The following is a 25,114-nucleotide window of genomic DNA, read 5'->3' on the forward strand; positions in this document are numbered from 1 at the left end:
TATAGAATTGATTGGGACGGAGGGAGTAATAGATAAAAATATAGATTTAATAGAAATTATATACTCCCTCCGTCCCATTGAGATATATACATTTGTATCGGGCACGGAGACTAAGAAAAGTGTATAAAGTAATGTAAAGTAATAAGAAAAAGAAAGAAAAATAGGTAAAGTGGTAGGACCCATTAATATTTAAGTGATAGATTGAGAAAAGTAGATGAAGTTAGTGGGTGAGTGGGATTTTTATATTATAAAAGTTTACTATTTTAGGAAAGTTTTGAAATGTATAGAATTGAATGGGACATCCCGAAAAGGAAAGTGTATAGAAATCAGAGGGACAGAGGGAGTATCTTTTAATATTGTAGCAAAATGACATATATGGGATGCATCGCTTAATCATATCAATATTAGGGTGACATTTGATATAAGTCGTTTGAATTTATCGCAAATCTTAAAACTACAAGTAATAATCATATAATTAACTTCTTTACCATTATCCAATATATACTAATATGATATTACCTATTTAAAATGTTGTCAATTTTTTATACCTCTATAAAATAATATCATATTATTAAAATTGTTCAATTAAGTTTTTTTTTTTTACGTAGGAACCCGCAACCGCTACCTTTCGGGTGCGCACAGAGTAAACTCGAACTCACGTAATAACCTGCAAACTACGTGAACCAGGTAAACCGCAATTAAGCGATAGACTCTGATCTAAGAGGCATAATCACAAATTTTGCTCATTTCGACAGTTGAAACTGTAACAAAGAGGATATAAGTCTCCTCTTTTAACCAGAACCAACCCTTACTAGCTCGATTAAGTTTAAGGATAAATCTCTCTTTGTTCTCTAATGTTGCATTCGGATTTACACTGCTCTAAGCTATATATGCATGCAAGTAACGAATTAAAAAGAGAGAAGAGTAAGACTGATTGCGAAAGTAGTTAACTACATTGCATTAATTTCATTTATATAATTGATATTCATCGAATACAATGGGGGACCTCGTAATCTTTGTTAAGTGATTTGATCATGAAAAAGGGAATAATAATTAGACATAACAAAGAAAACCAAATCACTGCCAACCAAAATTAAATTCATTAAATTATTTGCCTAAACACATACGTAATTCTTTAAAACGTGTTTGGACACAGCTCCGGTACACAATAATAAAGCAATTAAAGATATATAACTACAAGTAACCTTCAGTAACTACCAAATTTTATTTAACGTACGTGTTGCGTAAATTTAAACTATTTATTACATTTTGTCAAAAAACTATTTATCATATAATACTCCTAACTATATAATTGTTTTATATAAGATGTTATATGCCCAAATTTGGTCAAATAAAAAATAACAAGGAATTAACCAAGCAAAGCAAAATTAAATAAGGCGGCCATCAATTGCCATCCACTTGATCGTCGCAGGAAAAATACTCCATCTATCCTATTTAATTCTATACGTTTCTTTTTCACCGCTCCACGCACTTCAATACTCTTATAAAATATAATTTTATAATTTATTTATAATTTTTTTAAATAAAAATATAACATTCAAACTTTTATTCAGAAAATAAATGTTAAAAATAAATTATAAAACTATACTTTACATAGAATTAAAATCCTTGCCCGTCCTAGCCCAGTGTATATAACTAGGACGGAGGGAGTAGAAATATCATTGAACACCTCATCAGTTATGTGTCTATCAGCACTCATATATATATCGACTGGACTATTGTTAACATCATAAATATTATTTATTATTTTATGAAAGTCACATTATTATTTTATGAATTAGGTACTATTATTCATTGCCAACACGATCTCTTTCAAACCTTTTTTATATGTTTTTGATGAATTAGGTCAATTACCATTTATAGCTGTTTAATATTCGATTCACGCTAACGACACTGTTCAAACTTATGAAAAATATCTACACACGTGAGGTGCAGATAGATCCACATCATTCTCGGGGAACTTTATAATTTTCTTATATGCAAAATTAATTTGTGCTCGAGGTAAAGAGCCTTGATGCTGAAAATAACCATTTAAAAGTACATTTAATTAGCATATGACTTATGTGCAATGTTTTAAAAATCGAAGACCATCAACGTTAATGGTCGATTAATCATTATTTGAACAGACTCGGTTTTGATTAAATATTAATCGAGTTAATTCTTTTTTGAAAAATGATTAATTGGACAAAATCAACAATTGGTCAAAAGTGGGTCAATTATTGAAAAAGCTAAAAATTAAATATTTTATCTTAAAATTAAAATAAAATAAGAAAAGACGTATGTTTTTATGAAAACTTAAAAATATATATTATTTTTATTAATGATATTTTTTTTGCTAAACAAGTCGATGTTCTTTGTTGAATAAATAACAAGAAATATCCATGTAGTATATGAATTTTTATTATTTTGACTTTTTAAGATATAACACATATGTTGTGTTTAGTTTGAATAAATAACAAGAAATATTCATATAGTATATAAATTTTTATTATTTTGACTTTTTAAGATATAACACTTATGGGTATCTCTAAATATGAGTTTAAGGAATAAAAATATTATTTATACACGTTTACACGTTATTCTTGAATGTTAACACAATTAAGAACAAGATTATGACTTCTAGTATTTATGATAGTATATTTAGATTTTATCAAATTTATTTACTATTTATTTTTTATTATAGATTATTTTCTTTGTTTTAATTTAAAATAAATAGTAAATAAACTTGATAAAAATTAAATATATTACCATAAATAGTAGAAGTCATTACTTAGTAATTAGTTCTGGTAATATTGAAGAATAATGTGTAAAACTTTGTAAATAATATTTTTAATTTTTAAACTCATATTTAGAGATACCTATAACTGACTTTAGTGACCAATTTGAGATTTCGGTGACCAACTTGATATATTCAGCCCACTTTGATGACTCACTTGATTATTAACCCTTATAGGCAATTGTTAACAAATATCATTCCTTCCTCCATTCTATTCCTTACATGCTAGATTATACCTTCAAAGATGGAAAACTCCATTCTCTCCTACCCTCAATTTCTTCTCAAATATCATCATAGCAATTTTGCATTCCATTAAATTTATTTCAAAACTTCTCTGCTATCTCTGTTAGTTCCAAGTAATTTTATTTATTCAATTCGTTTCCTTTCCTCCCAACCAAACACAACAATAATTATTATTTAATAAGAAAAAGTTGTACAAATCTATAAAAAATAAATTAATTAAAATCATAAAAAATATATAAAAGAAATGTAAGTAGTTGCAAATATAACTTTATGTGAAAGTTTGGATCCGATATTTAACACTAAAAATTCTTAAGATATACTTCTATGTCCTCCTAATTGTATACATTAGAGACGTGGATGCGGCACACACTTTCGTAATTCTATAATGTATAGTTCCATAACTTATTAGAAGATATTTTTTTAAAAAAAAGATTTAATATTTAAAATTTATTTTAAAAATTTTAAAAATATTTTATAAAAATATTTAAGTGGGCGCCGAATACTAAAAAAAACTTGCAAAAACAATTTGGATGAAGGGAATGTTAATAATCACAATGGAGAGGTTCTACCGTATAACTTTATGTTTTAAAAAGTCTAATAGGACTACAAAGGGTGGGAGAATATGAAACAATAATCAATAATGAATTTCTTTTTGTAAAAAGAAAATGAATAATCAGTAATGAATTTGGTCAGCTAGCAAGAATACATATTTTTGTGTGTCAGCCCTTTGTCATATTCCTTGTCACTTCAAAGCAAACTTTTAGCCCTTGTCTCTCGATTAGCAAAAAAAAATAAAAAATCTTAGCCCTTGTCATATTCTCTTCTTTGATTCTCGAATCTGTAGACAACAAATCAATTATACGGTTATACCTATATTTTGTATCAGACTATTACATGTAACCACTACTTTTGTTTTCATTTTAATAAAAAATAAATAAATAAAAAGACAGTGACCATCTCATATAACAGTTATGCATGGGGACATTACCCCGATTTTGAGTAAATGTCGAGTACTGTTAGCAGCTGCATTGATCCCCAACTTGAGTCTCCAAGCATGGGTCCTGAGTCCTACTGAGCCATTAGATCTCGTACCCAAATTTCGTGTGATTTATTTTGTTTAATTGCTAATTAATGAGGTTTACCCTACATATTAAACGTGAGGTTGCTTTCTTCCATTATGCTAATCAAGGGACCCTTTGGAAATGATCTTAAGAAATGGTGCTTGGATTCTTGGAGATCTTGTGTGATCTTGGTATTGTCCTTTTCAGTCTTGTATGTTGTGAAAGGGACCATCCCGGTAGAAATCATAATAATGATTAAAAGTTTTTTTTTCATTCTAATCAGTCAGTTAATCATTTCCAACAAATTAATCCCCGTGTGACACTGGCTATTTACACCTTTCGAAAGACTGCATGCACCGGTATTTATTCATTCGTGAACTATTCTTATTCTATTTCTTGAATAAAAATTTTAGGCTTTTCTATCATTTAACTTTAAATCTTTTTAGAAGAAAGTCTTTCGGATTTTATACAAGTAACAAATCTTACTCCATCTCTCTCATTCTATTACGTCTTTTTTACATTGTTTAACATACATTTTGATGTGCATATAAAATTTACTCGATCAGTCCCATTCGTCTTTATACACTTTTCTTTTGTGGAGACCCACCCAATTTTATATATTTCAAAAATTACCAAAAATAACAAAATTTTATTTAATAGAAATCAACTTACGTTCACTATTTTATTCCACTATACTCACAAGCTATAGATACTCTCTACATCTCTAGGTTGTTTACGCTCACTATTTACACGCATTTTGAGATTCCTATAAAGTATAATTCAAAAACTTTTCTTTTAATTTTTTTTTTGAATAAAAGTTTAAATATCAAACTTTTATTGAGGGGAAAAAAAATAAAAATATATTATGAAACTATACTTTAAATGAGTCTTTAAAGCATGCCAAAAAGTGACGTAAGGAAATGAAGGGGGACAGATGGAGTATTAAATATTGATTGATCTCACCACTTTACCTACTTTTCTTACTTTTTCCACTAAATTACTATACTACAGTAAATATTTATTTTTGTAGAAAGTAATTTCGTAATTTATTTTTCAAATTTTGTTTCTTTAATAAATATTTAAATATTAAATTTTTATTTAAAAAATTATAAAATTACATTTTATGAAAATTCATAAATACGTGTCAAATCTCATTTCTGAGCTAAACTGCTCGGGACAAGAGTAGCATTATTTTTGGTAGATTTTTCCTTTGTGCTCATACATTATTGACATCTTCAATCGTTTTGAGCCAAAAGTCTAGAGTTTTAGAGAGCTAGGGAGAACAAAACATTGAAAGGCTTTGAAAGAAAGTGAAGTGGCAAGGACTTGACTTGGTTACTAGATACTGAAGTGATGTTTAAACGGTGTTATGATCTTGAAATTCAATGTATGTAATTCAAGTTGAAAGTTGTACTGCAAACAAGATGAGCTGTTGATTGATGTCTAATCTGTACTTGCTCATCCATCTGAGAGATGATGAATTAAAGAGACATCCTATCTTCATAAATGAATTTCATAGCTAGACTCCGTATAGTTTCTTCTGCAGTTTCTGGCCTTTAAAATCTCGAATGCACTCATGCAGTGTTGACAGCCTAACCAACTCAAATATACCGTACGTTCGGACAATGAGAACCTATTGGTAACTAATTTAATGTTGGAGATTTTCTTAAATCCCCATTTTAGGTTCTCAAAGTATTGAAAAGTTTACTGCAAATTTAAATGTCACTGATTTTTATGTAAAAGTGTTATAATAGTATAATATAAATCAGGATAATCACTTGTTATTATTAAGGACCGAGAAATATAAGTTGAGCAAACAAACAAATATAATGGATCAAAAAACTACAACCCAATTCTCAATCTAAAATCTAAACACCCTTTGTGAGTTTAAAATAATAATTTATGATTTGTAGTAATTTATTATGATAAGTATGTAGATTGAATTATCTATATGGGTAATTTTGTATATAGCTGTTTATGATTTAATAAAAGTATAATAATAAAAATAAATTTGATGGGTCGGTTATTTGAGTTGAGTGATGAAATTAAATTTTTATTAAAAAAATTAATGAAAAAAATAAGTTGTTCAAAAAATACATCTTACCAACTTCTTATTTTAAGTCAGTTTTTCACTTATTTTTAATTTTAAATTAAGTTAAGACTTTTTACACAATCACACATTTCTAGTTTAATGTCGAGTGAGTTTAAAGTCGAGATAAACAGGTTCAAACCAGTTTCGGATACCATGCATGCAAGAAACTATCACGTTTAAAACTTCACATATCTAAATAGACCAATTACTTGACATGTTTATCCGTGGAATACTGGTCATGCATTACATCCTAATAATCCACATTAACATCAATAAATCATAGAGTTGAATAATTACAGAAGTGATCTTGCTTGGTCACCGTCCAGATTTTGGTCAAAAAATTGTGAAACACCGGTCTTAAAAAGCTGTGCTGTCGTTTAGCTGTAGCTTTCTAAGTCTCTATTGTCCATTAAATAGCGTCCCAAAATACAGCACACCTACCGATTAAGTAACCTTTCCAAACAGGACTATAGGTAAATGGGTAGCTCTAGGATATGTCTCGGTACTTTTTTAGCCTTTTATTTATTTAATTATTGTCTATAATTAACTTCTGCAGATTCTAAAATTCCTCTTCTTCATCCTAAAAGCTGCAATATGGTATTTTGAGTAATCTTATGTTTGATATGTTTGATGGACTTCTAGGTATAGAGGGTGAGCCTGTCTAGGTTTCAAGTAAGATACTTAGAGCTATTTTTGATTGTAGGATGAAAAATACGTGTCTGTATCATAAGGTAGAAATTGGCTTAAAATAAGAACTTATTTTTTTCAACGACTTAACTTTTTTCAATTTTTTTATAAAATTATCTTTAAGTCATAAATTATCCATAAATAATAATTATTTTATAATTATATTTTTAATAATTCATAAATTATTAATAAATTAAAATTATCTAAACATACATTTTAAACCCTCACCTTATCACATTAAGTCAAGTTATGTCATAAATTGTAATTTTAAATTCAATCAAAAAGTTTTAGAGGGGTGTATTGTATTGGGATTTTAAAGAATTTTTTTGCATTCATGAAATCTGAGGATATTCGATTGGGATTGTTTGAAATCCATTAAAATCTTGAGTTATTCAATTGGGATTTTAAATTATGCTACAAAATCTGGTGGTATTCAATTGGGATTTTAAATTATGCTTTAAAATCTGATGGTGTTCAATGGAGATTGTTTAAAATCCATTAAAATCTGATGGTATTCAAATGCTGATGGATTTTTTTTTTCATTTCATAAAATGATGGATTTTGTGACATTCTTCAGTGTATTTTAAGTTTTTTGAAATCTCATCAAAATCAATGGAATTTTGAAGCATTATACCTAAATCCCATCAACTCTGCCATATTTTATCAAGAATCCGCACAAAATCAAAATCCCATATAATTCATTAAAATTCATAAACTAAAAACAATCCATTAAAATCTCAATCGAATACCCCCGTTAGTCTAGCAACGCGAAACAAACTAGTCCAGCAATGTGTGACAATGGAAACAAATATGACTCAAATTTGATTGATTCCCGATATGATATATTTTAAACGGACATCTGTTAAAAGTTAAACGAAAAGTATGATAACATAGATGTGATTAATTCACGGACTGTTAAAATTTTATTTATATATGATCCGTAAATAATGTAACAAAAGTTAAATTCCGGTATGAATCACAGAATTATCCCGGATTTGTAAAATATGTATGATTAAGATGGGTCGTAATCAAAATTGCACAGAAGTAAAATCGGAAAATGCTATTATTATGAAACCGAGGGTCTCGGAAATGCTATTATTATGAAACGGAGGGAGACCGAGTGGAGGAGAGTAGCGACGAAACTGATAATCTAAGAGAACTTACGGTGGACACATCTGCTGAGGCCTAGCTGCTTGACTTGCTGTTGGCAGAACAAAAGTACAGAAATTGAATTAGTAACCTGTACTAGTATAAATAGTTCTAGTGCATCCCCCCTCAATGACAGCCCATACTCATGTAATGGAAATGGATTTTTTCCAGAGTTTACTGTAAAAGCAAACAGGTTACAGAAAAGCATACAATTATATTACTGTTAAGATATTACTATGTGAAATGACAAAACTTCCGGTGACAAGGGAAGCTTCCTTGTTGCACCCTTTTCATTTTTCTTTAACCCGTCCTTCGTTTGTCCCGTTATAGAAATTTAAATACTCATGCACGTGGTTTTAAAAGACCCGAAGTTGCTTATTTTCAGATATGTCCATGGCCTTGCTATGTCTTGACATTGTAACTTTTGGTACTAAAGTTCAGATCAATTGGATTTAAGCAGAATTTATATAAAGCCAAAATAATTAAATCAGCCTTTGTGACAAAATTCAATTATTTGACACTTTTTAACTTGTCTGTTAATTTGTTGTGGTCAATTACAGAAATTTAAATACTCACGCACACGTGTCTTTGTTGAGACCACTTGTTATCCGGAGAAGATGGTATTACAGAAATTTAAATACTCACGCACACATGTCTTCGTTGAAACTACTTGTGTTATCTAGAGAAGATGGAATCCGTTATACTGAGCTTTGCATTTTGTCTTGACAAACACCATAAATCTCAGAATCTGGTCATTAAAGCTACGAAATGAACTGATATTTCAAGCCTCACAAACAGTCGTTACGCGTCTCCTCTATACAGTCAAATTTTCACCCTTTCATGCTTAAATTCACTAGCTAAAACATGTGAACTCAGAACATAAGTTCTGAAAACCAGAATGGTCCCCTGCATATTCCCCTTTCAACCTGCAGTCTTTCATCGATTTACCCTTTTTCGCGCTAAAAATATAAATGTACCCACGAACCAGATACAGTATAGCCTTAAATACGTTCTACATTGCCGCTATTTTTCAACAATTTAAACGCAGTTTGTAACCTCTTCACTACGTTTAACGTCTTGATGTTTAACAACTTGCAGTAGCGGATCCAGATTCAGAACCACAATCGTAAATTGCAAGAACATGGGGTCAAATTTCAAAGAGACAGTGTGTTACAGTACAGTTGAACCCGGCAACAATGACAGGGCACAAAATAAATGGAGTGCACCCTTTAGGCACATTAAATAGAATACGTACGAATCGATACCTACTTTGTCTGATGAAATAACTCATAAGAAAACAAAATACCTTAAAATCTAATGCAAGATATTCAAACTTGAAGAAAGGAGCCAAGAAGAAAGTCTTGTTGAAGCAGACTTCAATCTTGAACATCATTAAGCTGTGATCAGAAATTACTCAGATATCCGCAGAACAGTTTGTAAACTATTCTTAAACGTCATTAAGCTGTGATCAGAGATAACTCAGATATCCGCAAAACAGTTTGTAAACTATTCTTAAGCATCATTAAGCTGTGATCAAGGCGACAATAAACAGTTCTAGAGTACCTTCTAAATTTCTCTACGATACCTTTTGAGTTTAAAGTTAGGTGTCAGTACTTATTAGTACTTGCCATATAATTAGATCTAAGGATCATTGTCTTTTTACCATATCAGTAATACTTAATCATCTCCAGTTCTCATGTATTGTTTATCTGAAACGAAGACCAGACCGCGGGGTTTATCACACCAGCAGTGCCAGACTTTCTCTCCTATTCACTACGCTGAACATATTAAAATCTCTGTCCGGTTCACATGAAAATCATGTGACCTTACAACTCTGTGTGTGTTCGACGTGTAACAGCTTTAACATTTTTACCTGAATCATGACAACTAGTAAGTCCATTATTTCCCAGAGTCTGCACTGAACAGATATAATTGTTCTTCCAGAACAATCTTCACAGCGGAGCTTTAAGTAGTGGGACTAAATGTTCCGCACTGATTGCAAATTGTTATCCTTGCCCTCGTTTAATAAATGCACTATAAGGACTCCCATGAGCGTAAATGTCAGAATCCCAAAAATTATAGAACTGAGAATTGGCGCGTCAAATCTCAGATTTCAAATTATAGAAACAATAAACTCATCACAAAGTTGTCATCCCTGTGGATCGGTGATAATTTTCCATGCTTTTTAATCAACATCCTTTAAGGCTTGCTGTGAATTTTACAAACTCTTACCTCTGCTCGGTGGTGGAGCCTGTGATTTAATAGGAGTTCTAAGCTGAGGTTGCATCTGCTTCCTCTGTTTTTTCTCGTACGTGTTCTCAGCTTTATCTGGTGACAGCAATTCAGTTTTGAAATCAGCCTTAAATCACTGGTATAGGACCATTACCAACTCATAGCAAAGAAGAGGAAATTGCGGTAAACCAAGTGATAACATGGCAGCAAATTTGAGCATGCTCAACTCAAAATAAAAAAGACTTATTGTTGACTCATTTTACATGTTCCATAACTTTGATCCATGAGAGATTTCTTGTTACTGAATGCACTGCAGAACTTTGTTTCTTGCCATTTGTAACCTTTAACAGCAACTCTGATGTCAATGCGTTTTCGGGGTGTCTCTTCTGAACATGATATCCCCACTTCAATATGGAAGCCAGGCATACCATTATTGGTAGCCCTGCTGTATGATTGATTTACAGTCAGTCCAAGTTCTTCTTGAACTAGTACAATTCTTGGGTCAGCAATGTCCATCACTCTTTGCGGGATTGCCTTTCTCACATAGTCATGCAGATTATTACCATTTTCCGGTAATATGCTGCTTTCTGTGGGTCGCTTCCCTGAGAACAATTCCAGAAGAAGAATGCCATAGCTATAAACATCTCCCTTTGCTGATATCTCCGCACCCATTCCATAATCTGCACAATGGAATGGTTAAAAATTAGGAAAATAAATACTGTAGTTTTTTAAATTTAGAAATGTCAATTAAGAGAGATCTTCCAGTAAAATTAACCATGCAGAAACTCAATACTGTAGAGCAGTACTATTGATGGAAAATAATAATATCACACCGATGAGGCTGTTGTCATTAAGATACAATCCCTGTAAAGTTGAAATATTAAACAATGCAATAGGTAAGCTTCCTTGAAGCATGTTATTTTCTAAACGAAGAGCAAGTAATCGAGTAACCTGAAATGTTGTTTCCATTTAAATGTAGTTTTTCCAACATAGATAGCTCTCAGATTGATTCTGGAATGGTCCCTGTCAATAAATTGTCTGAGAACGAAAGTACTGACAGGTTCTTAAGTTTTCTGATTTCACGAGGTATGCTTCCGTTTATATGATTACTGTAAAGAAACAGTAGTTGGATTGTGGTGGAGAGATTTATAATGGAATTCGGGAGCTGCCCTCGTAGACCACTCTGACCAAGGCCTAAATGATATAGATGGGTACAATTAGCCAAAAAATTGAAGAAGCTCAAGTCATCAGGACGCGTACTGTCTCCAAGTGGATTATGCCCCAGATTTAGCCATTCAAGATTGGGAAGGCTGCCGAGATTGTTTGGTATAGTCCCAGTAATACTGTTTACTACGACGTCCAAAGTAGTAAGATCAGACGCGTTAGTTATTGATGCTGGAAGTGGCCCTGAAAATCTGTTTGCTGAAACCAGAAAACCTTGCAGCCTAGGAAGGGTGACACCCAAATCTGCTGGAAGCGTTCTTTTTAGCTTATTCTGAGTTAGACTAAAAATATAGAGGGATGAGAGGTTGTAAAGTGGTCGTGGAACCATACCAGACAAATAGTTCAGGGACAAACAAAGAACCTCTAATTTTGTGTGATGAGCAACTTCTGAAGGTATATTTCCCACTAGATTGTTAGCTCTTAAATGTAGAAAATGGAGAGAAGATGTATTTCCTATTAAAGGAGGAATCGACCCAGTAAAATGATTCTCTTGCAGATCAAACCAGTAAAGCTTAGGCCAAGAAGCAAACGTAGTAGGTAGTTTTCCTTCAAGATTATTGTGACTCATAGTAATGTTTCTGATATCAGCACAATTACTCAGATTGGGAGGACATCCGCCTTGAAAAGAATTTAATCCTAGATCAAGATTTTGTAGGCGAAAAAGCAGGCCAATTTCATTTGGAATTGAGCCATGAAAGTTGTTTTGGGAGAGGTAAATTCCCCTGAGAAAGGAGAGATTTCCAATATGTGGAGAGAATGTTCCCACCAAGTGTTGCGAGCTGAGGTTGAGTACTGTTGCTCTCTGCCGTCTAGGACTGCAGGTAATGCCATTCCACTGACAGAAGTGGATGGAATTGTTCCATGAGTCTAGTACACCCGACGGGTCAGCTGTTATTGAAGCTTTAAAAGAAAGCAATGCCTGCTGATCAGTGTCATTGCCTGGAAACGCAAATACAGATATATTTGATGTTGTTAAAACCAGAATAACAAGAATGCCAAGTCGGAAAATCATGCTTGCACAATCAAAAATAGGAAGTAGTGAGGGAATGAAGTACTGATACTAGTAGTCCACATACATCCAGCAAGACATATTCATAGTTCTTTCTGATGAACTCCAGAAACGACGATTTCAAAGGTGAAGCAAAGTCAAGCAGTTGTAGTCAAGATTAGTAGCAATCAAATGGTCCACTAATGTGTATTTACCTGCACGATTATTGACTGGAAGAGCTGTATTATCCATCTGCCTGTGTGGTGTTTTCACACAATTGGCTATGGAGTTGCTATCTCTAATTAGAAAAAGATACTATTAGAGTGTGAGAGCTGTCCCAGTGGAAAAACACCGTACTTGTGTTGCTGTAATACGCCTTTTCACCAAAAAGATACTATTATATTTTGCTAAACTTATACATTTGAAAGAAATATACCTTATATACCAACATAATCAACATTTGAAAGAATTATGAAAGAAATTTTTTAAAAAAATAACTATGTACAGTTCTCAAACAGGAGCTATCCGGAAAACTCTATTATACCAAATGGAGTGCAGAATCATATGGAACATATCGTACTTTATAGGCTCAGCATGCCACAGAAAGTGTTTCTGAACCCTTTTCACTCTGTTCTGCATTTCAAGGTACTTTTCCTCTGAGATCGAAAGTAAAATATTCTTCATATATGGAATATCCCTCTCCAAGATAAAAACAGCAAGGGATTCCCAGTTCAAGACCTCAAATAAAGGAGGCACATAGTTATCGGATATAATAACAGGGACACATTCGTAGAAGATTGATTCCACAACTCTTGGACTGTTCACCTCGTAACCTCTAGGACAAATGCAGTACTTGCTGCTTCTCATGTTGTCGATGTAGTTCTTGTTACCTTTAACATGCGGCATTCTTGGGATGATTCTCATGTCGGGATCATTTCCCCAGTGTTGTAGAAGAACTGGACGGACCTTTCCATGCATGTAGCCAGCAAAGAACGCCAGGATTGGCCTTTCTAGAGGAGGGTTGCCTCCAATATCCCTTAAAGGATTTTGAGGTGATTGAACATATATTGTCGGAAGTGAGACATCTTTACCTACAGCAAAACCTTTGTTGACATCCGAATTGCAGAGAGCCCTAATGCAATTGAGCATTCTTCCCCTTGTCTCTGACGGGGCCTGAGAATAGATAATATATTATGTAAAATCTTATTCGCTTTAAAATGTTTCTTAGCGGTGAAGGTGAGAGTGTATACCCAATCATGGCAAGCTGCCAGGAAATGATCTGCTCCATCAGTCCTGTTCCAGTAAGGATATTTCGCTATGAGCATCTCCAAGTAATTTTCCATGTACTGAATAAGATTTTTACGGTTGTGTGAACGTTTCTTATAAAGAGTTAACTGAAGCAACCGAGAGCTGAAAGGGAAGTAAAACAGGTGAGCTTCTCCAGGATCTTGTGTTACAAACTGTTTGTTTGCTTCTAGTAGCTTCAAAAACCAACCTTCACTTGAATAGATTCCATCAAGTATGAAGTCATGAAAGATCGGTTTCTCTCCTTCCTTGTAAATATAGACTTTGAGCTGGCCCTCCATTATTTCATAGCTCCTGCTAAAATTGATGAGTGTATTAAGAAACTGAGTAAAAATCTTAGAAAGGAAACACTATAACCATGTTACACTTTTACACAAGGATTCCCGACTTGCAATTGCCAGTTATAGACCTCTTTTAGTATTGTTGTTGCAGACAGCAAGAGCAACATCAGCTTATACATTCGTGTAAAAAACAAACTTACTGAAAATCATCATGATACAGAGGGACCAGAAGAAATAATTCGCGTAAAATGTAATGGCTTACCTTTTAAACATTGAAAGATTACGATACAGAGGTGCATGAAGGTCTGTATCATTATGTATGGTGGGGCTATTCTCTATATGTGATCTCGCATCTACTAGATTCTTGTCAACTTTTGTGTAAAACTGTGATGGCTGCAGAAAGATATAACATAAAATTTAAGTCCACACTCACTGACAAATATAAAACATGGAAAGATTGTTGTACATACAAGAGAATGAGGCGATGAGTAACTCTGATGCAAAAATTCATTCATCTTGGCTATCGGCATCACTTCTCTAGAAGAACTGGACACGACATCGTTAGGTACTGAATACGTGTTTTGTTCAGCAGACATTACAGGAGCTGATAAGTTGGAGTCCGTCTTTGTATACGAGGCTGGAACTGCTGGTGGTACTGCTAAGCCAGAATCTGAACTTCCATTCTGATAAGAAGGCCGAGAGAAATTTCCCCTCTCAGAAAATCCATTTGAAGACACATTTTGCTCAGCATCTCTAGGCCTCTCCTGCATGCCATTACCAACAGAACTTCCACCATCCTTCAATTCCCCCCTATTCCCCCCATTGTTCTGAACAGAAGTTTGATTACTACTACCTAATCCGAGACCATCCTCAAAACTCTGATTCCTTACTGATACATCATCCGATGCCTCTCCTCCAACTGGAATAGCGCCATTTGTACTGTTTGATACTTTTGTCAGAAGTAGTGATGGTAGTAATTCACTGCCATATGGGAGTTCCAAATGCTGAACCACCATTACAACTGCAAATAGTATCGCGAAAACCAATAAAAGGCTTCTGCACATAAACTGATAGTTATTATCCATCTCTCATTAGTCATTGCATGTTCATATCTTGTTCATTCTCGCGCAGATCATGCAACTGACACTCCACTTGCCTGCCAAGTACAAAATCAAATACAAAATCTCACATGAACGTACATGAATTTAGTTATGAATTAACAGTTATATAATTTAATACTTTGAAATACCAAAAAAGCATCAGAATTCTCAGAGGAAACACATTCCGAAGTCCCGGCTCAGTCGAAAATTTGATGGATTTTTTCATTTTCAGTCATGTTTTATCATTGAAAATTAGTATATATTCATATTTGAGCCCGTCTAATTTCGAATTTTCATTCAAAAACTATAATATTTCATTTCATCCATTTGATTTCTGATTCCGTCACTTTCAGTCATGTTTTATCATTGAAAATTAGTATATATTCATATTTGAGCCCGTCTAATTTCGAATTTTCATTCAAAAACTATAATATTTCATTTCATCCATTTGATTTCTGATTCCGTCACTGCTCATGTGCCGAAAAGAGACCGAGAATTATAAGCAAAAACAAAACATACAATTGAATGGAATTTGATGACAATAACATAACAAGTCCCCATTAAATTAACACAAACAATAAGAAACATTGACTTACAGAATCATGGAGATTTCAAGCTACAGTATAATGATCGAAGCAATGCATTTGAATAGATCTGATCAGACTTACAGTTTGCGACCACTTCTTAGATTACACAAGTATTTAATGGAAATTAATTAAAATACTATTTCTAAACACTTACTTTTATTATACACAAATTTCAAAATTTATATTTGATCATTAAAAATTAAGCTAAACTTTAAAAAGAACCGTATAAAATCCTATATTTGACCTCTTATAAAAATGTGTGTGTGTGTGTGTGTGTTATAGTAATCAAATGGGAGCCATCCTGAAAACTCTATTATACCAAATGGAGTGAAGAATCATATGGAATAAATCATACTTCACAGGCTCAGCATGCCAAAGAAAGTGTTTCTGTACCCTCTTCACTCTGTTTTGCATCTCAAGGTACTTTTCCTCCGAGATCGAAAGCAAAATGTTCTTCAAATTTGGAATGTCTTTCTCCAAAATAAAAACGGCAAAGGATTCCCAGTTCAACACCTCAAATAAAGGAGGCACATAGTTGTCGGATATTATAACCGGGACACACTCGTAGAAGATTGATTCCACAACTCTTGGACTGTGCACTGCGAACCCTCTAGCGCAGATGCAGTACTTGCTGCTTCTCATGTGCTCGATGTAGTTTTTGTTACCTTTGACATGCGGCATTCTGCTGAAGATTCTCATGTCAGTGTCGTTGCTCCAGTGTTGTAGAAGAACTGGACGAACATTTCCGTGCATGTACCCTGCAAAGAATGCAAGGATTGGCCTTTCTGAAGGAGGATTGCCTCCAATATCTTTTAGAGGATTTTGAGGTGATCGAACATATGTTGTTGGAAGCGAGACATCCTTGCCTATGTTGAAACCAGTTTTAATATCTGCGTTACAGAGAGCTCTAATGCAATTGAGAATTCTTCCTCTTGTTTCTGCTGGGGCCTGAGAAATGACTTTATATGAGATAATTCAGATGATATTTTCTGGATTTAATTTGGTACTCGAAAACTTTCTTAACAGTGGAATTGAGAGCGAGGGGAATATGATAGAATACCCAATCATGGCAAGCTGCAAGAAAATGATCCGCTCCATCAGTCCTGTTCCAGTAAGGATATTTTGTTATGAGCATCTCGACATAGTTTTTCATGTACTGCACAAGATTTTCACGGTTATGTGAATGCTTCACATATAGAGTTAACTGCAGCAACCGAGAACTGAAAGGTAAGTAAAACAGATGAGCTTCTTCAGGGTCTTTTGTTACAAACTGCTTGTTTGCCTCCAACAGCTTCAAGAACCAACCTTCGCATGAATAGATTCCCTCAAGTATCGAGTCATGAAAGATCGGTTTTTCGCCGTCCTTGTAGATATAGACTTTTAGCATGCTCTCCATAATTTCATAGCTCCTGCTGACAATTAAGTATGATCATCTTAAGAAGCCTGCTTATCAATCTACATAGATAACACTGATAGCCAAGTTGTACTAAAACTCCAAACTGTCACTATTATGGTTATAAGCTTTTCTTAATATACTATGCTTAATTTATAAAGTAACACAAAGGAGTAATAAATCGCCAGTTGTTGCACTTACCTTGAAAACATGGAAACATTACGATACAGAGGTGCATAAAGGTCTGCATCATTTCTACTGACGGGGGCATTCTCTATCTGTGATCTTGCATATACTAGATTCTTGTGAACTTTTGAATGAAGTTGTGATGGCTGCAAAGAAATGATACACAAATTAATAACCATATTGACAGACGAAAAACATAAACTTTCTATTACATACTTGAGAATGAGGTGATGAGTAACTCATATGCAAGAACTCATTCATCTTGGATATTGGCATCACTAACATCGTTGCACTCTTGTTCACTGCTGGAAAATCAGTTGGAGGCAAATCAGTTGATCCTGTGAAATTACCCTCAACAGGTCTGGGCTTTACATCTCCAGGAGAGCTGTAGTTGGCATCTTTTGGTCTCGAATCAGTCTTGTCTATAGCAGGCATTACAGGAACTGCTAAGTTGGAATCCGTATTTGTGTACGAGGCTGGAATTGCTGGTGGTACTGCTAAGCCAGAATCTGAATTCCCATTCTGATTAGAAGAAGGAGAGATTCTGCCCTTAGTAACTCCATTACTGGCAGAATTTCTATCATCCTCGCTCTCCCCTATAACCCTTTGAAATGGACTTTGATTTGTACTACTTACAAATCCTGGATCACCCTTCAAGCTTTGATTCCTCTCCAATTCAAATTCAGACGACGATTCTCCTCCAACAGGAAAATAGCTTTTCTTGTCATACGAAGCTTTGGGAGAATGTACTAACGGCAGAAATTCACTACCATACGGAAGTTCAAAATGCCGAACCACCATTACAACCGCAAATAGTATTGCGAAAACCAATACAAGATTCCTACACCTAAACCAATTTCCATCATCCATCTCTCTTTACATGTCCATAGTTTCTTTAATTGTGTGCCGATTCTTGAAACTAAAATCTCCACTAGCCTGCCAAGTTCCAATACACTACCTCAAAAACATACACTCAACAATGTCAGATTCAGACATCATAATCATGCCTATGATAATCACTTACCAATACATATATAAATTGCAAACATTTTCAAGAACCATAATTCATTAATTCCTACAAGCAGAAAAGTGCTAATGAACTGAAAGAATCAATAAGCTGGTCTAATCCGTTATTAAGTCCATGAATTAAATAAAATAAAACAGGGGTTTGATGTGATCCATGTTTAAACACTAGACACAGAACATAAGACAAGTACTCGAGTACAAACAAGAACAAAACAGATTGAAAGTGAATAGCAGAACATAGTAGAAAAAAGGACAAGATTCATAAGTACATGAACTTAAGATACACAAAGAAGTACAAGAACTTACAGTTAGTTACTGACAAGATTAGGAAAGCTGAAAACACTTGTACTTAGTAGATCTGATCAGCCATTTATAGATTTGTAAGTCTGCTCATGTGTATTACAGATATGCCATTACTGTGCTTATTAGGCCTGTGGTGTTTGGTAAAATAAGAACGGTGTTATTTTTGATTAAAAAAAATGGTATATTTCTGTATTTTATTTTTCTAATAAGGGGGTTTTTATTTATAAATATAAACGCTTTTATCACATATAAATATATTATTTATTTATTTATTGAAAATGTATGCTTTTTAAAAATAAGATCCGTGGATGTGATTCTACAAGCAAGATTGTTCTAATTCTGTGTTCAGTTATTTTTATATGATAGTTTAATTTTGACAGATATATTTAAATATTTTGAGCATATAGTTAAAGATTGAAAAAATTATAAAAATAAAAAATACAGACGATGCAAGGTTAAATATGTAATATCAGTTTTAAATATTTTTTTCAAAATATAATCAAAAATTTAATAACTAAAAAATTAATTAAAAATTAATTTTATTAATCATGCTAAAAATATTTGTCAAAAATCAAAATTTATATTAAGAAAATCTTAGAACACGGAACACCGTCAAATTTTAGAACAAAATGTTACCAAGATTTTTGTTGTTTCTTAATGAATATTCTAGCTATACAAATAAGATATATATATATATATATATATATATATATATATATATATATAATAAATGTTACAGAAATCGGAAATCGAATCTAATCGGTTAAATTATCAATTCAAAATTAATTGAAAATTGGATGTATTTTAATATTAAAATATTGTTTATATTTATTTATTATTATGTTAGTTATTTTAATATCTAATATATTTACTATATTCATAAATTCTAAAATTGTTCATATTTAAAGTATTATGATATTTTAATTTTAGTAACTTATTATACATACTTCGATTAGGAAAAATTTATAAAAATTAATTAGATTTCAAAAATTAGGAGATTTTAGAACATGGATATAATCTTCATACATGATGGAATTACAAGGCTCTCACACAATGTTAGTAGTTTTCTCCAATTTCTTTTACATCTTGCGTGAGATTTCTGGTAATCTTAAGGGAGAAATCAGAAGAATTTATAAGGAAATATCACACTGTAAACATGCAACTTCACTCATCAATTTTGCAATTTCGAGTATGTCGCATTCTTGTATTGACTTGTAAATATAATGTAAATAATATAATTTTTATTGTGATATATATCTGATAAGTAAATAATTGGATTGAATTTGTTTTAAATCAGATCTACTTTTAGTTATAAATTTATAATATATATCTTGATTCGTTCAAGTTCAAGTTTAATTTTAATTTTTCGTAATTCAAATTGGTTTCAATTTGGATGAAACCGATTTATTTTTTATATTTGACTAGAGTCGAACGTTGGTTTAAATTTGATTATTTTGGATCCTTTTAAAGTTTAAACTATTTAATTCAGATCCAGGTATTCGTTCAATATATTTCAGATTAATTCATTTTTAAGAATGTTTGTTTAAAAATATTTTTATGATCATTCTCTATTCTATATTTTCATTATGAATTAAGAGATGAAAGGGAGAAAATGAAATATGAAGAGGATTTTACAAATAAAAAATCTATATAAATCTCTTCTTTCTATGTTTAAAGCAAAATTCTTTATCCTTTTGTAATTATTTTTTTATTCATATATATGTGAACTAAGAAATGAAATGAGAAGATAGAATGTTGAGAGGATTTTGTAAATAAAGAACCTATAAAATTTTTACCTCTATATAAAACAAAATTCTTTAATCTTTTCGTAGTTATTTTTGGAGAGGGTCTTTGAGAGAAATTTTTTGTTTGAAACAAGACTCCTCAAGACTCTTTGAGAGGAAATTTCTATTTGAAACAAAATTCTTTATTTCTCTCCAATTTTTCTGTAGGTTCTGCAAGCTACATTTTAAATTTATCTTGGTCTTTAAGTGAAACTAATCAAACAGATAATCTTAATATTTAAGCTAGCACCTTAGTCTCTAAGTGAAACTAACCAAACAAATCATCTTAATATTTAAGCTAGCATGCTGTCACTTTGTCTAAATTTAAAGTAACTTTCAACAAGTATAACAATTAAATTGTAAAAAAGGGAAAATAATTTGTACAGCTATTGGAGTGACATCTATCCCTATCTCATGAACATCTTGCACACATTTTTTAAGCAGCTTAAGTTTTAACTGGACTTTACTTGAAAAACTCTGTTGTACCACACAGAATGGAGTATCATATGAAATATGTCATACTTCACTGGCTTGGGGTGCCAAAGAAAATGTTGCTGTACCCTCTTAACTCTATGTTGCATTACTTGATACCTTCTGTCTGAGATCGAGAGAAGAATGTTCTTCAGATTCGGAAGATCCTTTTCTTGGATGATAACAGCGAATGATTCCCAGTCAAGAATCTCAAAAAACGGGGGCACAAAGTTATCGGATATTATAACTGGCACGCATTCAAAGAATATTGCCTCGACTACTCTAGGACTGTTGACTTCATAGCCTCTTGGACATATGCAGAACTTGCTACTCTTCATGTACTGAACATAGTTTTTGTTGTTCTTGGACTTGGGCAGTTTGGCGAAGACCTTGATGCCGGGATCTTTGTCTTGCCATTGTTGTAATAACATAGGACGGAGATATCCATGCATCTGTCCAGCAAAGAAAGCAAGTGTCGTTCGTTGACGAGGAGTTTTGCCTCCGATGTCTCTCAACAAAGTCTTACTTGAGTGAACTATGGTTTCAGGAAGAGACACGTCCTTTCCCAATCTGAAACCTTCTTTAATATCAGCATTGCACAGAGCTTTAGTGCAATTGTTCAAACGTTTTCGTGTTTCAGCTGGGGCCTATAGAACATGACATTCAAATCGTAATTAATTTAAACGGACAACAATAGTATAATCCTTAAGCAAGGACAGCATTTCCACTTTTGAAAAAGCATCATTATGCAAATAAATTATCATATTAAACAAAACAAAATAGAACCCATACCCAGTCATGGCAAGCAACAAGAAAATGATCAGCTCCGCCAGTTCTGTTCCAGAAAGGGTACTTTGCAATAACCAGGTCGAGATAGTCTTCCAGATATTTTATTAGGTTGGCGTGACTGTGAGAATCACGTACATACAAAGTTTCTTCTAACATACGTGAACTGAAAGGCAAGTAAAAGAGCTGTGCTTCGTCTGGGTTGTTAGTAACATATTGCTTATTTCCTTCTAGTAGCTTCATAAACCAGCCCTCTGAAGCATATATTCCTGTGAGCACTGGCTGAGGGTTATGGAAAATTGGTCTTTTCCCCTCTTTGTATACGTAAACCTTGAGTGTTTGTTCCATAATTTCGTAGCTCCTGCACACGTTAAGGTATTGATAATAAGCTACGTGATAGAATCAACTGCGCAAATAAGCAGCTTACTACCATTGTGTGCATTTAAGATACAATCTTAAAGAGTATGTGCTATAGACTGCCCCTTGCCCTCATCCTCGTGTCTACAATCTACACAACTCTGCAGTGAGGGGGGAAGGAGGATAGGTTCTTAACAAATCGGGCATATCTCAAAGTCCAGAGCCATTTAAATGTGAAACAAATAAAGTTATCCATACCGACTAGTTTATTAATATTAGTAAAGCACTTTACTTAGTTATGATAATACCTTCTAAACATAGAAACATTCCGATAAATAGGAGCGTATAGACTGGGGTCATCTTTTATGATGGGAGCATTAACAATCTGTAATTTTGCCTCAAGTACTTTAGAATCAACTGCTGACGACCAAAGCGGTTCCTGAAAACGAAAAATTAGAACCAAAATAAATCCTTATAGACAACTTCCTGTTTTTTTTCTCTGCCCAAAATTGATATGTTTGTAACTTGTAATTTTGAATATACCATCGAATAAGATGAAGCACGATTCTCGTGCAACAGATCTTTCATATCAGATATAGAAAGAACAGCGGCTTGTGAACCCTTGGGCTTTTTCTTCACAGGAGGGCTTTTATTGCTTTGTGGAGTCCCAAGTCCATCAGTCTTGTTGAGACTGTCCAGTGTATCATTGTTTACTGATGCTATCTGTGGGTTATTAGATAGTACAGGATTGTTCTTTGTCAAGTTATTCCCTGCTGGAGACATTAACGGTGATGGCAATGAAGGAGACTTAGAGCTGTCACCTGGAACTCTATTTTCCGGTGTTGGGGCAATATTTTCTTCTGGCTTACTGATCAGTGAAGTCTTATTTAACGCAGAATCACTCCCTGAAGTGAGGTTACTTTCCTGGGTTAAACTTTTTTCACCAGAAATCTGAGCGGTTTCAGTTTTCTCATTTTCCGATGTTGTGCTAGTATAGTTCAGATCACCAAAAATTGTCCAGTTGTCCACTTTGTTAGGATAATTGGATAGATTAGCAGCAAGGGAACCTCCATCTATAAGTGCATCAGGCCTACGATCAGGGAGTACATACGATACAATATTACCATAGGGAAGTTCAACATACTGAGCCATTACAACCATCGCAAACAGAACAGCAATCAACCAAATCCATCTCCTTGTTTCCACCTGGCATTTACGACCTAATTCACTACTCATGATCAGACACAACTGAAAGAATCTCTACAACCCTGCAAGTTCCACAACAAAATTAATGATCAGAGGAACTACTTAAATCATGCTTTACTCTGCTCAATGCGCACATGGCGATTTCATACTGTCACACTAGTGTAAAAGGGTGTAGCCAGTCAATTACAAAAATTGATACAAAAAATATTCGATCAATAAAGAAATTGAAAGACAAAATAGTATTATCTGGCGGAGTGTTATTCATATCCAAAGCTGAGAGATACAGTCTAATGTTTAGTCTCTTTCAACATTAAAGGTACACTAATATATCTCAACCACATCACCAGCTAATTACTTATCGAAAATCTTATACGATGCACATTGAGTCATAATATCATCATAATCACTCCTCTGCAACCACATTTCTCAACAATTTCACAGAATAACTTTGTCCCGGTCAATTCGAGTAAAACCATTCATGCTATAACAGCATCACTACATTTTCGAAATAATTTCAGACCTTGCACTCACTCCTTGGCAACAAAATTTGAGCATCAAGTGGATACACAAACTCATCATCCTTACAAAAATCAATCTCCTCCTTAAATTCAAGCTAGTAAAACAGTTTCAACAAAGTTAAGTTACCAATAAGTGGCCTAGCTTCATCAGCCAACCATCCTCTACCATAAATTAACACAACCAAAAGCACTTAAAATCAAAATTCAAGAATCAAACATCCTGATAAAAATCAACATAAATAAATATACACACGGAAAAGGAAAACAATATTGAAGAACACCCTGATCAAAAACCCCAAGAAACTCAAATAACAGAAGCTAAAAAACATCACAAACATAAAATAAAAACAAATAACAAACAAAAAGAGATTAAGGGGATTATTTGCTTAAAGAAACTGCAACGTATGAATTAAAATACTGAAAATATTAGGTACCCAAAAATTATTACACACATACCTCAGAAACACAGAGAGATTAGAGAGAATCAAGGGTCGGAACAGTAATAATCTTTGATTAGTCACGCAATAGACATATCTCGAAAAGACACAAGTACCATATTTACTAGTCAACTACTTGAATACTAAATCAGTTTACATATTTATTGATATTATTTTTTATGCTACGTTTTTGTTTTATTTTTGGCAAGTGAACAATGGATTTATTACATGTACGATGTACAGGTGTCGCGAATTGGAGCACCCGAAGACAACTGTACTCATAAAATGTCCCATGCATATATCGTCATATTTTTCTTTAATTTTTTATCTCATGGTATAATGTTTTTAATTCGAGACATGTATGTGAGGATATTTACAGATCCAGCCACTCATTGTAACTTCTTTTAGAATATGTACAATGATGACTCGTCTTTTGTGCCCTGATGAGTAATGACCATGATGGACATTGGGTCTCTTGGACTGAAGTAAGTTGATATATCAAATACTACTATATGATAATTTAAAATCACTTTTTATATTTATTTATATTTTAAGGAATTTCTGGATGGGATATTTTTCTATACTGCGTTAAAAATGCGTTTTAATGAGAATATTCCTGTCCAGAGATAAAAAAGCGCTCTACATGTTAAGATTTTACAAAACTCAAAACTTATGTGTTACTTATTCCTCCACAGTTATTAACAACTGTGTGTTACTTGAAGAGTGGAGCCCACACACTATAATAGTCATGCTGTAATGCTAAGTAGTGCGGGAATAATCAAAAGGATGAAAATTAATTCAAAATTAATATTATTTTTTCGTCAAAAAAAATTCATATTATTAATTATTAATTATCAATAAACATAAAATTTATAAGTAATAATAAGATATAATTCAAAAA

At 33.0% G+C, this 25,114-nt stretch overlaps 4 protein-coding genes across 6 annotated transcripts; all 4 read right to left on the reverse strand.

Annotated features, from left to right (window-relative positions):
* Positions 1 to 8,783: 8,783 nt before the first annotated feature.
* LOC108227877 (LRR receptor-like serine/threonine-protein kinase EFR) lies at positions 8,784 to 12,702 on the reverse strand. 2 transcript variants are annotated; one of them, XM_017403254.2, is made up of 2 exons: positions 11,213 to 12,702; positions 8,784 to 10,941 (listed from the first exon to the last, which is right to left on the reverse strand). In XM_017403254.2, exon 1 carries the CDS (start codon positions 12,495 to 12,497, stop codon positions 11,262 to 11,264), a length of 1,236 nt encoding a protein of 411 aa, XP_017258743.1. In that variant the 5' UTR covers positions 12,498 to 12,702; the 3' UTR covers positions 8,784 to 10,941; positions 11,213 to 11,261. Both variants share the same exon structure in this region, with proteins under 2 accessions (XP_017258743.1, XP_063942151.1).
* A 271-nt stretch (positions 12,703 to 12,973) lies between these two features.
* On the reverse strand, positions 12,974 to 15,210 carry LOC108224843 (probable glycosyltransferase At5g03795). Its single transcript, XM_017399580.2, has 4 exons — positions 14,530 to 15,210; positions 14,322 to 14,452; positions 13,724 to 14,072; positions 12,974 to 13,646 (listed from the first exon to the last, which is right to left on the reverse strand). Exons 1-4 carry the CDS (start codon positions 15,142 to 15,144, stop codon positions 12,984 to 12,986), a joined length of 1,758 nt encoding a protein of 585 aa, XP_017255069.1. The 5' UTR covers positions 15,145 to 15,210; the 3' UTR covers positions 12,974 to 12,983.
* Positions 15,211 to 15,776: 566 nt separating this feature from the next.
* On the reverse strand, positions 15,777 to 18,774 carry LOC108205525 (probable glycosyltransferase At5g03795). 2 transcript variants are annotated; one of them, XM_017375516.2, is made up of 5 exons: positions 18,658 to 18,774; positions 17,542 to 18,279; positions 17,341 to 17,471; positions 16,807 to 17,155; positions 15,777 to 16,694 (listed from the first exon to the last, which is right to left on the reverse strand). In XM_017375516.2, exons 2-5 carry the CDS (start codon positions 18,193 to 18,195, stop codon positions 16,032 to 16,034), a joined length of 1,797 nt encoding a protein of 598 aa, XP_017231005.1. In that variant the 5' UTR covers positions 18,196 to 18,279; positions 18,658 to 18,774; the 3' UTR covers positions 15,777 to 16,031. The 2 variants fall into 2 exon arrangements, with proteins under 2 accessions (XP_017231005.1, XP_017231006.1); XM_017375517.2 differs by having other exon boundaries at positions 17,542 to 18,261; positions 18,658 to 18,756.
* Positions 18,775 to 20,669: 1,895 nt separating this feature from the next.
* LOC108205524 (probable glycosyltransferase At5g03795) lies at positions 20,670 to 24,351 on the reverse strand. Its single transcript, XM_017375515.2, has 5 exons — positions 24,233 to 24,351; positions 22,596 to 23,320; positions 22,361 to 22,491; positions 21,702 to 22,056; positions 20,670 to 21,556 (listed from the first exon to the last, which is right to left on the reverse strand). The coding sequence occupies exons 2-5, from the start codon at positions 23,286 to 23,288 to the stop codon at positions 20,891 to 20,893; spliced, it is 1,845 nt and encodes a 614-aa protein (XP_017231004.1). The 5' UTR covers positions 23,289 to 23,320; positions 24,233 to 24,351; the 3' UTR covers positions 20,670 to 20,890.
* Between the last annotated feature and the right edge of the window lie 763 nt (positions 24,352 to 25,114).

Source organism: Daucus carota, chromosome 1 (assembly GCF_001625215.2).
Source record: "Daucus carota subsp. sativus chromosome 1, DH1 v3.0, whole genome shotgun sequence".
NCBI classification, from domain to species: Eukaryota; Viridiplantae; Streptophyta; class Magnoliopsida; order Apiales; family Apiaceae; genus Daucus; species Daucus carota.

Coding starts and splice junctions, on each gene's coding strand:
- LOC108227877 (XM_017403254.2), bottom strand. CDS start 12,497: ATGATTTTCCGACTTGGCATTCTTGTTATTCTGGTTTTAACAACATCA.
- LOC108205524 (XM_017375515.2), bottom strand. CDS start 23,288: ATGAGTAGTGAATTAGGTCGTAAATGCCAGGTGGAAACAAGGAGATGG. Junction 22,057..22,360: donor AATGTTTCTATGTTTAGAAG/GTATTATCATAA, acceptor TAACGTGTGCAG/GAGCTACGAAATTATGGAAC. Junction 21,557..21,701: donor TTGTTGCTTGCCATGACTGG/GTATGGGTTCTA, acceptor CATGTTCTATAG/GCCCCAGCTGAAACACGAAA.
- LOC108205525 (XM_017375516.2), bottom strand. CDS start 18,195: ATGGATGATGGAAATTGGTTTAGGTGTAGGAATCTTGTATTGGTTTTC. Junction 17,472..17,541: donor ACTCATCACCTCATTCTCAA/GTATGTAATAGA, acceptor ATTTCTTTGCAG/CCATCACAACTTCATTCAAA. Junction 17,156..17,340: donor AATGTTTCCATGTTTTCAAG/GTAAGTGCAACA, acceptor AATTGTCAGCAG/GAGCTATGAAATTATGGAGA.
- LOC108224843 (XM_017399580.2), bottom strand. CDS start 15,144: ATGGATAATAACTATCAGTTTATGTGCAGAAGCCTTTTATTGGTTTTC. Junction 14,453..14,529: donor ACTCATCGCCTCATTCTCTT/GTATGTACAACA, acceptor ATCTTTCTGCAG/CCATCACAGTTTTACACAAA. Junction 13,647..13,723: donor TGGCAGCTTGCCATGATTGG/GTATACACTCTC, acceptor ATCTATTCTCAG/GCCCCGTCAGAGACAAGGGG.